Here is a 12,522-nt window from a genome sequence, read left to right on the forward strand (position 1 = left end):
ATCTTATACTAATCATTTATCAGTAAAAGCTTAAACAGCATAGAGCTTTTAAAAATGGCAGTGTTTTTGGACTCAAATATGTAAATGGGTTGGCAAGGGCAGATCTCAAAGTGCATACAATGTTAAAGTCAGTGAGATTCCATGTGGTCATGTGAATCACCCTGCAGGATGGGGGCTTTGGGTTCTTTTTCATTATTTTAAAAGCTGAAATAAGTAAGTGTGACTTCAAATCTTCAGTGCTAAAGGAAAAATTTAAGACACTAATACTCTAATTTATATACCAATCTATAGAATCAGGTGAATATTTGTATTCACTGATCCAAAAAAAATAGTGAAATGTAGTTATTATGAGGCCATTGCTGGAGTAGGGCTCAGAGATGGTAACTCCCTGCCTAAACTGGAATGTTTTGAAAAATAAGATTCTAATAACCCAGTTCAGCCCTGTCCATGTTGGCAAATCAAATAGTAAGGGAAAACCAGTTAAGCAGCTTAGACATTGTTCCTCAAATTCATTGTAAGGGTCAAGATAGGCAAGACATGATAAATCCTGCTCCCTAACCTGTTGGGTTATAAATGGCTGTTGCATTTTGAAGGTGAATGAAATGTTCTCTGTGGGTCAGATACCATCCTTTTGTGGGTAAAAGCCCACATGGGTCCTAGAAAATTTGAGAGTTTTCACTTGCAGTGTTTCATTCAAATTGTTTTGAGAGAACAGTCTCTCAGAATGACAAGGCACCTCTCAGTTCCATGAATCTGTGGATGTTAAAAGATTCAAGCAAATCTGAGTGTACCAAGAGGGGCTTGTGTGCAGATTTAACTGCCTCTGCATTGCTTCCTTGGCTCCCCACTTCAAAATAGAAGCATGTGACCTGCATTCTTTTTCCAAAGATGAGGAAGTTGCTCTTGGTTCTACTAAGAACAGGGGGTGGTACTGATACTAATAGTACCAGCTAGAGCCATAAAATAGTTGAGTGCCAGCACAGAACCATTCAGATAAGCGTCGAGTTGTGGTGGAGCCAGTGTTCTAAGCTGAGAGAGCAGTGGATGGGAGCATTGTGGGACTGCAGTGGGAAAATCAAATATATTAGTTCATTGACAATATTTGCCATTTCTGTCCGCATCTGTCCAATAGTTTGAACTGAATTAGTGCAGGGAGATGTTTACAAGATTTTTCTTTTTTTGAGCTTATGTACTAGGAACATCTGTGTAATATTAGGAGTACCACAGTGTATGAACAAGCATTTCAGGTGCTTGCACAGTTACTGGGAATGTCAACATTCTCTAATATGGATGGATAAGATGCCAGAGTCCAAAATCTACAGTCTAATTTCTAGCACCATTTGCCTATTCCTGTCACCCCTGTATCTGAGCTACCACTTGACTCTGTTCTTTCCATCCTGGACCCTGTAAATCCCCTTTGAGACCACTAACCTTCTGTGAAGCCTTGGCTGTGGCCTTGAACGCTTGAAATAAAAATCTATAGCAGCACCTGCTGACAGTCTTCAGTCCAGCTGTGACAGTGTGTTGGTGCTCTGATATTACAAATGGTGCACGTTGGAAACCCCTGTGTGTGGCAGAGAACTAATTCAGGGTGAGGTAGCAAAAAAAGGGGGGAGGGATAGCTCAGTGGTTTGAGCATTGACCTGCTAAACCCAGGGTTGTAAGTTTAATCCTTGAGGGGGCCACTTAGGGATCTGGGGCAAAATCAGTACTTGGTCCTGCTAGTGAAAGCAGGAAGCTGGACTCAATGACCTTTCAGGGTCCCTTCCAGTTCTATGAGATAGGTATATCTCCATATATTATTATATTATTAATGTGGCAAATAAATTAACCCCAGGGGCCAACATAGTGGTACAAATTAAACTATTTTTAAAAAGTCCCACTTGCCCTCCCCAACTCAGAGTGAAAACGTTTTAAAATATGAAAAATAATTAAGAGAAACTTGCTTAAAACCCTAGGCTTCATAGTTGTTAATGAGCTTTACTGATTAATCACTTCCTCGTAGCAGAATGTCTTATCACATAGTGGTTACAGTGTTGCCATCTCCATGTACATGTATGCATTTATACCTGGGTGATGAGTAATTCTTCAAGTAGAATTAAACTGTAGTGAACTTTAAAATTTGTCACCATTTTGTGTGTGTGTGCGTGTATGTATGTATGTATTAAATATTAGTGTGAATAATTCTGTAAATTGTTACAAATGTTTACATTTTGATTTCTGAGGTTATTCTAACTTTTTCCTCCCCACTGTAGCAACAAATCAATATTCAGCAGCCCTTCATTATTATCTTCAAGCAGGAGCAGTATGCTCTGATTTCTTTAATAAGATGGTACCTCCTGATGTATACACAGACCAGGTGAGTTATGCTATTAAAATATTTGGCACCGTGGAAATACTCTTCTGGATTCGTAGATGAGAGACAACTGTACGCTAATCGGGGTGGACCTTATCTAACCACATAAGTTAATATATAGTGTGTGTGAATGTATGGATATTTAGCTATTTTAAATGACATAGACTTAATATATTTCCTTCATTGCTTGAAACTCATAAAATCTGTAGGTTTCTACTGTGCTGATGCACGGGTGGGTGGGTGTGTTTTTTACTCATTTTTAAAGTAACTTGTAGAGATTATATGCTCAAACTACTAATGGAAAGCACACTAACTGGTGTTGAACTTATATATACCTGAGTGGAATCCTCAGAATATTTATGCAATTATACATTAGCAAACTAATAATCAACCTCTTACAAAGTTTGTAATTGTGTAGTTAACAATTTAGAAATGCACAGATACATATTTAAACTACCCCCTTACTGTAAAAGATGAGCACTGGATATGGATTATATAAATAGTGAGAGCAGTTTCTTCACCTACTCTAAGTATAACCATAGGCTTCTGTCTTTGAGCACAAAGTCACACTTTCTTTGGGGAATGCTGTGGTGAACAAGGGTGCCTTATAACATTGCCTCAGGGTGGTGAGGGTAGGACTATAACTTGGCCTCCTTTGGGAATAATGTTTTATGGTATGTCTACACAGCAATGTGAGTCTGTGCTCAAGTCTAACCCCCCTTGCATCCACACACCGATTCTTAACCTAGAGCTCAAACCTAGGATCCAAGCCCTATTGCTTTCCTGTGTGCACGCAGCCCCAGCTTGACTCTGGTCCCGGAAGTCCTCTGGATGTATCCCAAAGTTCCTTAGGGCAACTTCGTTTAGTCCTCTCTATTCCAACAATCTGTGGTGCAGTCTACTGCACTCTGTATTACAAACAGAAGCCACGCCTCCCTTTGCAAATGGACCAGCTCAGATCAGCAGTAACCCGATGTCTGCTGAACACCAGTCTGCAAGCACACTATTCAGTGGAGACTGATGAGAAGATGCTTTTTGCAAAGAGATCTGCTTCCTGGTCACAAGAGTGCAGCCATATTTTTTGTGCACGCTGTCTTGGTGCCCCTGCATATGCAGCCACAAGGAGATATGGGGGCAGAGAGTCGAGTTGAGACTAAGCAGCTGCCTTGCAGGGAGTGGGAGTGACAAAGCTTCCGGCTCAGCACGGCAATGCGAGGGATGACCCCCAACACCCAAGCCACTCCCCATCCCTGCCAGGGAGCCACTTGGTCCCCACTCCGCTCCCTGGGGCTGCATATGCAGGCGTGCCCAGACGCATGTGCTGTGAGAGTGGCAAATGGGAGTCAGCCCCTAAACCTCCCCACAGCCTCCTGGGGATCCTTTAGCCGTTCCCTGGGAATGCACTTCACCAGGCCACAGCTGGCAGCAACCAGACTGGGTGGGTGAGTGTGTTTTTCCTCTGAAACCTGTTTGACATAAAACTTCAAAACAAATAGACAAAAATAAATAAAAAAGCAAAGAAACACCTTCATTGAACATACCATTTTAAAAATTAAGAATTCCAAAAGTTTCATTTTAATAGTTTGACTGCCCTGGAGACTGTGTCCTAATTATCCTCTGAACAGATGCACATGGCATTTTCCTGCCCATGTGACTCCATCTAGAGGTGGAAAGCCCAACTCTCAGATTAGATGGTAATTCAGTATAAAGCCTTCTCAAAGGACAGACATTCTAATGAGCCAGCCACCAAAGGAGCTAATTGTGCAATTTATGTACTTGTGCTACTTATGGGCACTTGAGTCCCATCAATAGTGCTGTCTCAGTTAGGAAACAGGGTGGGCAGTAGAGTTTTCCCACAGTGCAACACATTTGTAGGGCTAGAGTGTCAACATTAGGTGAGAGGCGCTAGGCTCTCTAGGACAGGGTTACTTTGACTCAGGTCTGTGCACTGCAATGTGGACGCCAGAGCCCTAGTTCAAGCATGGGTCAGAAAATCCTTAACCTAGGTCAGTGGTTCTCAAACTGTGGGTTGGGACCCCAAAGTCGGTCACAACCCCGTTTTAGTGGGGTTACCAGGGCTGGCTTAGACTTGCTGGGACCCAGGGCCAAAGCTGAAGCCCAAGCCCCACCACGCGGGGCCGAAGCCTGAGGGCTTCAGCCCTGGGTGGTGAGGCTTAGGTTACAGGTCCCCTACCTGGGGCTGAAGCCCTTAGGCTTCAGTTTTGGCCCCCCCACATGGGGCGGTAGGGCTCAGGGTTTTGCTTTGGCCCCTCATCCTGGGCCGTGGGGCTTGGGTGGGCTCAGGCTTCAGACCCAGGCTTCGGACCCCCTCCTGGAGTCATGTAGTAATTTTTGTTATCAGAAAGGGGTCGTGGTGCAATGAAGTTTTGAGAATCCCTGACCTAGCTTTAAAATCCGAGTCCCACTAACCCTAGGCTTAATTGCTGTGTAGACATAGCCTTTGAGCCTTGGCCTCTCAACAGAAAGTCCCTGTGTTTGCCTGTTTAAGTCTGGGCTCCATTACATTTAGCCTAGCAAATTATTGTAGTTTCCATCAGGATAGATAGATCTTAATTGTTATATAAATAATTAATTTTAATCTTGTGTTCCATTCATACTTTTTCTTTTCCTAAAGAAAAGTTTTTTCTCACTGATTTTTATAACCATTAAAACATGTCAATTTGCCACCAAATGCAGACTTTACACTCGATTTTGTACCTTTTGCTGATCAGGAGGAGGGTATACTATCTATACATATTTATTTAACCACTTAGACTTTAGCATACATTTATTGAGATTCTTAATTTTTACTTTTTAATTATGATAGAAAATGGTGAATGACACACTTATTTACAGGATGGTTTTTGTTTTTTTACTCTCAATTTTTGTCAAGCTGCGTGTGGATGGAAACTGAAATTCAAATAATAAACAAAAACAGTATTTTAAGATTTTATTTATTAGTTGAATGAAACTACCTTAAGTGGCTGGATACATAAGAGGAAAAAAAAGCTTATCAAAATATATATTGCATTTAAAACGTAATGATTTACTGAAATATTAATTTAGTTAAGGCTATGATTTTTGGCGTAGACATTTTTAGTAAATTTCACAGCAAAGGTGCAGGGGAAAAACAATAAGTCATGTATCAGAGGGGTAGCCGTGTTAGTCTGAATCTGTAAAAAGCAACAGAGGGTCCTGTGGCACCTTTGAGACTAACAGAAGTATTGGGAGCATAAGCTTTCGTGGGTAAGAACCTCACTTCTTCAGATGCAAGTAATGGAAATCTCCAGAGGCAGGTATAAATCAGTATGGAGATAACAAGGTTAGTTCAATCAGGGAGGATGAGGTGCTCTGCTAGCAGTTGAGGTGTGAACTTCAAGGGAGGAGAAACTGCTTCTGTAGTTGGATAGCCATTCACAGTCTTTGTTTAATCCTGATCTGATGGTGTCAAATTTGCAAATGAACTGGAGCTCAGCAGTTTCTCTTTGGAGTCTGGTCCTGAAGTTTTTTTGCTGTAAGATGGCTACCTTTACATCTGCTATTGTGTGGCCAGGTAGGTTGAAGTGTTCTCCTACAGGTTTTTGTATATTGCCATTCCTGATATCTGACTTGTGTCCATTTATCCTCTTGCGTAGTGACTGCCCAGTTTGGCCAATGTACATAGCAGAGAGGCATTGCTGGCATATGATCGCATTTATAACATTGGTGCCTGCAGTACCTGGACTCTTGGGCGCTTCTTGATGAGGGCCACCTGGTGGCCAAGGTGGGTCTTCAGTCCGCCATGGATGCAGCTTACATGGCTTCCTGCTCACTTGCTACTCGAGCAGTGGTGCAATCCTGGGTGCAATCCTCTGGGCTCCCCAAATAGGTCCAGACTACTGTAAAGGACCTGCCCTTTGATGCCCAAAAGCTGTTCAGAGAAGAGACTGACAAGTCCTTGTACTCCCTCAAGGCCTTCTGCACCACGCTCTGGTCTCTGGGCATCTATACTCCAGCTCCCAAAGGCAGACAGCAGCAACAACCGCCATGCAGGCCCCCTATCCACCATATTATCATAGTCAGAAGGAGGCACTATGTCACCTACAGCGATCCCAGAGACCATGCTACTCCACCTCCGCCACAACCACCTCCTCAGCCCACCTCAGCAGCTGGCCAAGCACCAGTTTTGATATGCATATAGAGAACCACCACCCTCTCCTGCAGCACCCCATTTTGTCATCTTTGGGGGCTGCCTTGTTCTATTTGCCTGCAATTGGGGCAAGATCAACACAGACAGTTGGGTATTGGAGGTCATCCACAATGGATACTCCATAGAATTCCTGGCATTTCCACACTGCCAGCCCTTACCCCGGATGTGCCCCAGAGATCCCTCCCATCAGAGCACCTTCCAGCAAGAAGCTGACGCTCTTCTCCCCAAAGGCACCATGTAACTGATCCCACCTCCCTACAGGGGACTAGGGTTCTACTCCCCTGACTTCTTCATCCAGAAGAAGGGCAGAGGGCCATCACCCTGTTCTGGACATCAGAGTGCTCAACACCTTTATTTGAAAGCCCAAATTCCATGTGTCAGTTTATCCCATCCCTTCCCCGCAGAGTCTGGTTCGCAGCTCTCGACATGAAAGATGCCTATTTCTAAATCAATATTCACCTGGCCCATCAAAAGTTTCTGATTCAGAGTTGGACCTGGCCTCTATCCATTCAGGGTCCTGACTTTTGACATAGGGATAGCTCCACGAGTCTTCGCCATCATAGCCACGCACACATGCCATCTAGGCAACTCAGTCTTCCCTAACCTGGACAACTGCTCCTTGTCTCGCGCTGCTGCTAAACCTTGCTCTTTGCCATCCACACCCTCCATGCTCGCCTCACCTCTCTTGGCATTTGTATCAGCGAGACGAAATTGGTCCTTGTACTTATCCAGACCATTGCCTTCATTGGAGTATGGCTGGACTCTGCTGCTGCATGTGCCTTCCTTCCGACGAATTGCTTCACAACCCTAATCACGGACCCCTGCTGCAAGCTCCAGACCACCGTCCACCATTTTCTCCCCTTCTTGTCCACATAGCGGCATGTACCTCAGTGACACTGCACACCTGCCTCCACATGCGTTGCTTGCAACTCTAGCTCCTCTCTGTCTACCAACCAATCACAGACCAGCTAGACAAAGTCTTGATCCTGTGGCAGGTGTTTGCATCCTTCACTGGTGAACCGACCCTTCCGAGGTCCTGATTGGTGCCCCCTTTGCCCTCCCACACCATGAGCCATGATCACAACAAATGCCTCCCTGGCAGGTTGGAGAGCTCACCTGGGTTGTTATACGGCACAGGGCGTGTGGATGCTTTAAGAGACCAGGATATGCACATCACTATCCTGGAATTGAGGGCAACCTGCGTGACATTCCTCCTCCTCCTCCTCATCCAAACCAAGCACATCCAATTACTCTCAGACAGCATCACAACAGTGGTTTATCTTCCCCCTAATGTTTGGCACTTCTGTATTCACACACCCTACCATAGTCTGCTTCCTAAGGGGCCTGCTCCACACCTTCACCCCAGTCAAAAATCCCACATTCTCATGGGACCTTTAATTTCATTCTCACCGCTCTCACGAAACCACCCTTCGAACCCATGGCAAGATCCTCATTTTCACATCTCTCCCTGAAAGTAATCTTAGTGGTCATTATCTCAGCTAGATGAGTCAGTGAACAAGCGGCCATGATACCTGAGCCCCCATACACCATATTCCACAAAGACAGTGTCTTTGGGTTTACACCCTAAGGTGGTGTCTGAGTTCCACATCAATCAGTGTACGCACCTCCAAGTTTTCTACCCCAAACCTCATGCCTCCATGGCCAATAGACTCCCTCGACATACAATGTGCGCTGGCATTCTATCTATAATGAACCCGTGACTTCCATGCCTCATCACAACTCTCTTTGTAGTGATTGTCGAACGATGCAAGGGCCACATCCTCTCCTTGCAATGCATTTCTAAATGGGTCTCCGGGTGCATCTGTGAATGCTACACGTTCAGCACCATGAGGCCACCTGATTTCATCATGGTGCACTCTACCTGGGCTCAAGCAGCTATGTCGTCCTGCCTCATTGATGTCTTCTGGCAACATGGTTCTCTGTACATACCTTCATCTCATATGACGCCATCGCCCCCAGGGCAGTAGCAGATGCAGCAGCAGGCCAACCTGTATTACAGCCAACACTTTTGACCACATCACTGCTTGCTACTCATCCACATTTGGAATCTATATAGGGACCATCGCTCAAAGAAGAGGTGGTGGTTACTTATCTGTAACTGGAGGTTCTTTGCGATGTGTGGGTCCCTATTTGGATTCCAATATCTGCACTCCATCCCCTCTGCCCTTGACTGGAATACTCTGGTAAGGGGGTTACTGGAGAGGCATTGACTCACACAGCCTATTACAGTAAAAAAAAATTTTAACTGTCATGCTGGGGGAATGGGGGGTGCTGGTAAATTAAAAATGCCAGTTAACTCAGAGGGAGGGGTTTGGAGTGCAGGGGGAAGGGGTGCAGGGCACGGGCATAGGAGGGGCTGCAGGACTCTGGGAGGCAGTTTGGGTCCAGGAGGGAGCTTGTTGGGGCATGGGAGGGGGTCCGGGGTGCTAGATGGGGGGGCCCTCACCTCTGGTGGCTCCCCGTCCCTGCTGCTCCTGGTTGAGGCGTGGCCAGGCATTTCTGCAAGCAGGCACGCTGCCTCCATCCCCCCTCCCTGAGTGATGACTCCGTGGCCCCAAGTCCATTGGCTGGGAACTGCAGCCAATAGGAGCTGCAGGGGGCGGCGCCTGCAGACAGAGGCCATGTGCCTGCTTGCAGAGCTGCCTGGCCGTGCCACCGCCAGGAGCAGCAGGGTCAGGGAGCCGCCGGAGGTGAGCGCCGCACCCCGAGTCCCCTGCTGGACCCACACCAACCGCACTATAAACTGGACTTTCAATGCAGATCAGAAATGCAGGTTTATAGAGTTTGCCAGTTCCTGAAGTGTCAGATAAGACTTTACTGTATAATCTCAGATGGGAGAACGAGGTGACTCACGACACATGCAGGGTAGTAGACACTGCTATGAAACGTTCTGGTGCGTGCGCACCTGCATTTGGAATCCAAATAGATACCACACATCTTGAAGAACCTCCAGATACAGGTAAATATCCTCTTCTTCAGTTTATCTTTAAAGAAAAGGTCTGTACAATTATTTAACCATTTGTTTACAGGGTCAGATAAGTTGCTAGCAATGTGCTTAATATAAGCATCAGCATTTTGGAAGCTGTTGTAATTGTCTTGTGAATTTGTGCTCTATAGGTGATAAAAAGAATGATAAAGTGCTGTTCTTTGCTCAACTGCCACACCCAGGTAAGCGTGTATTCAGGTGCCAGTTTAAATAAGGACTCTTTTTAAAAAAACAGCCCATTTTAAGTCCAAACTCTCTCTTTAAAAGAAAAAAATTAACAAAATAAATCTGGTTTTAAAAATGTAAAAGTTTTGTTTATGTAAACATTCCCTGGCAGAGTTGGGAAACTAATCAAAATATTGTGATAATGCTTCAGAACCAGCCAATGAAATTTTAGATCTGAACTCACTTAGTACATTAGTTGAGCTTCTCATGTTTTTAAGCTTAAAATATTCATTTCCTTGCAACCTTTTCTGTCCCTGTCCCGCCCCCTTCAGATTTAATGCCCAGTCTAGCAGCTGGGGAATGCAATGGGATTTGTATTATGGGGGCACATCCTTGCCAGGGCTGGAGTCAGACTCTGCTCAACCTAATAACCACACAGGGCAGTCTAGCCTAGTCTAGAGATCAGTGGGCTGAGCAGGCATTCTAACAGGGCTGCACCCAAAAGTATCTGGATCCTTCTTGCTGAAAGGAAAAAAACCTGTCAGCTAGAATGAACCCACCCTCTGGAAAAGTAAGTTAGGAATAACCAACTCTGCAAAGACCAATGGCATGTAACCCTGTCTCCTCCCTCTCCCCCCAGGAGTTCCTTTTACCCTTCCCAGACTTCATGACTTGCAAGCATTTTTTTTTAAATCTGCACCTAATCAGTATATCTCTTGGAGCTACACCAAGCTATTATCCTGGTGGGGTGGAATAGAAGACTAAAAATAGAGGGTTGTTAGCAGGTCTGATTGACCTTTTCCCGCCTGCATGGTGTACTGTCACCTCTGCAGTCTGCTGGTATTACTCTGGCTTGAAAGGCTGTATTATGCCTTTAATTGGAGCAAAGCTACTTCATAAAGCTTAATTTACTGACCTTGTCTCTGATATTTTGATTCATTCTGCAAACACTAAGTTTAGACTACTGAGAAGCCATTTACTATTAAAACTTGATGTAATTATTAAGTTTCCCACATAGTGGAGAAACATTTGTCCAGTATTTCAGCATGAAAAGAGACAAGCTTTAAGGAAATAAGTTACAGTCTTTCTCCCTACAGGTAGCAATTTTATGTCAGTTCCTCAGAGAAATAGACTATAAAACAGCATTTAAGGCACTGCAGGAACAAAACAGGTAAACATATTTATGTTTAAAATTAAAATTCTGTATGTATTCCATGAATTAATTGATATTCTCTTTCAGCCATGATGCTATGGATTCTTATTATGACTACATCTGGGATGTTACCATTTTGGAATACTTGACATGTATCCTTTCATTAGAAATAGTTAAAGAAAAAGCAGCTTGTGGGGTCATGTTGAAAAACCAACACAAAGCTTAAGTGTATTGACAGTTGAGTTGCTGTTAAGTTTCATGCTAGAACATGTAGATGTTAAATAGGTTATTCCTAAGGCAATTCTTGGCCTAAAACTTACGCACACAATATTTTAAAATTTTGCAAAATTCTGCAAGTTTTGTCAATGAATAAATATGGCTCCAGCATGGCAGTGGGGAGCATAGGCCCCTGGCTGCATTAAGATGGGAGATCACCCTGAAGCCCCCAGCTCCCCTGGTTACAGGGACTCTGCAGTAAGGCTGCACCTGACCCTGACACAGTGCAAGGGCTGGGCCTGCCCCCTCTATACCAGGTGTGGGGTGAGGGGTTTCTGTGTGGGGCAGTCCAGATGCACAGGGACTTAGTGGGGAGAGGGGGGGGGTTCTGGGTGAAGGGACTCTGCAGGGGATCTAGGTGCGTGTGTGTGGGGGTGTCTAGATGTACAGGGGTAGGGTCTGTCAGGGTGAGGGTTCGATGGGCCTGCTTAACAGCAGCGCCCCAGTTGCTGCTGAGAGGATGCTGCAGGTTGGGCTCCTATTTCCCCTATTCCCCTTCCTCTCACTCCCCCCTTACCCAGCCTGACTGTGGGCACTGTGTTGCACAGAGAACAGGAAGGCTCCCAGCACACAGAATGGAAACATGACTGGCCTTAGAACCCATGTGGTGGTGGTCAGCTATTGTCAGTAGAGCCCAAATGCAGCCTCCTTCAGTTGGGCAGCTCTGTGCTTGCAGAAATGGGGGGGGGGGGGGAAGAGAGAGAGAGAGACAGGGGCATGTAACCCTGTGTGCCCCCCATGCTTCACCTGTTTGGAGGGGGCAATCCTGCCAAAAAACTGCACCCATGTTTGCCCCCCACATGGCTTCCCTTTGCATCACTGCAGAAAACAGGGAAGCAAAGTCCCCTCCTCCCCCGGAGTAGTTGTCATATTGCCTTGGGCAGGTTGTCTAGGTCTGCTGGGGTTGAAAGGAGGAGCATCTATACTACTTGCTGGCACAGCCTGTATAGAGCTTTTGACCTGACTCGAACTTGGGTAGAAAAGTAATTTTTAGTGTCCAAGTCTATGACTTGCTCAGCCATTAACAGAGCAACAGAGAGTTCTGTGGCACCTATAAGACTAACAGAAGTATTGGGAGCATAAGCTTTCGTGGGTAAGAACCTCACTTCTTCAGATGCAAGAGATTCAGACTAACATGGCTACCCCTCTGATAATTAACAGCAGTTATTGCTCAGGAAATACTATGCAAAGGTCTTGCATTTTAGATCACAGCTCATTTGTTGTGTTGCTATATTACACATGAATACTTTCCTTGACTCTTGTTCAGATCTCCATCATAAACGAGGAGAGACAGACAAGAGACAAATAGCAGTAAGTTAAAGAAGGGGAGAGGTTTGGTGCTAGGGATTTGTTAGCTTTGAATTTCATCTTACAGT

At 45.1% G+C, this 12,522-nt stretch overlaps 1 protein-coding gene across 7 annotated transcripts in view; it reads left to right on the plus strand.

The window, feature by feature from the left end:
- Positions 1–12,522, plus strand: part of INTS8 (integrator complex subunit 8) — a 68,545-nt gene that overhangs the window by 55,618 nt on the left and 405 nt on the right. For 3 of the 7 annotated variants that reach the window (XM_042845103.2, XM_005291602.4, XM_065585933.1), the window contains 5 exons: positions 2,256–2,359; positions 9,684–9,734; positions 10,815–10,888; positions 10,958–11,022; positions 12,414–12,457. In XM_042845103.2, coding sequence (XP_042701037.2) covers positions 2,256–2,359; positions 9,684–9,734; positions 10,815–10,888; positions 10,958–11,022; positions 12,414–12,457 — 338 coding nt within the window. The remainder of the gene's footprint in view (positions 1–2,255; positions 2,360–9,683; positions 9,735–10,814; positions 10,889–10,957; positions 11,023–12,413; positions 12,458–12,522) is intronic. The other 4 variants (XR_006173167.2, XR_010598929.1, XM_065585931.1 and 1 more) reach the window with 2 other exon arrangements.

The sequence above is a fragment of the Chrysemys picta genome, chromosome 2, assembly GCF_011386835.1.
Source record: "Chrysemys picta bellii isolate R12L10 chromosome 2, ASM1138683v2, whole genome shotgun sequence".
Taxonomy (NCBI): domain Eukaryota; kingdom Metazoa; phylum Chordata; order Testudines; family Emydidae; genus Chrysemys; species Chrysemys picta.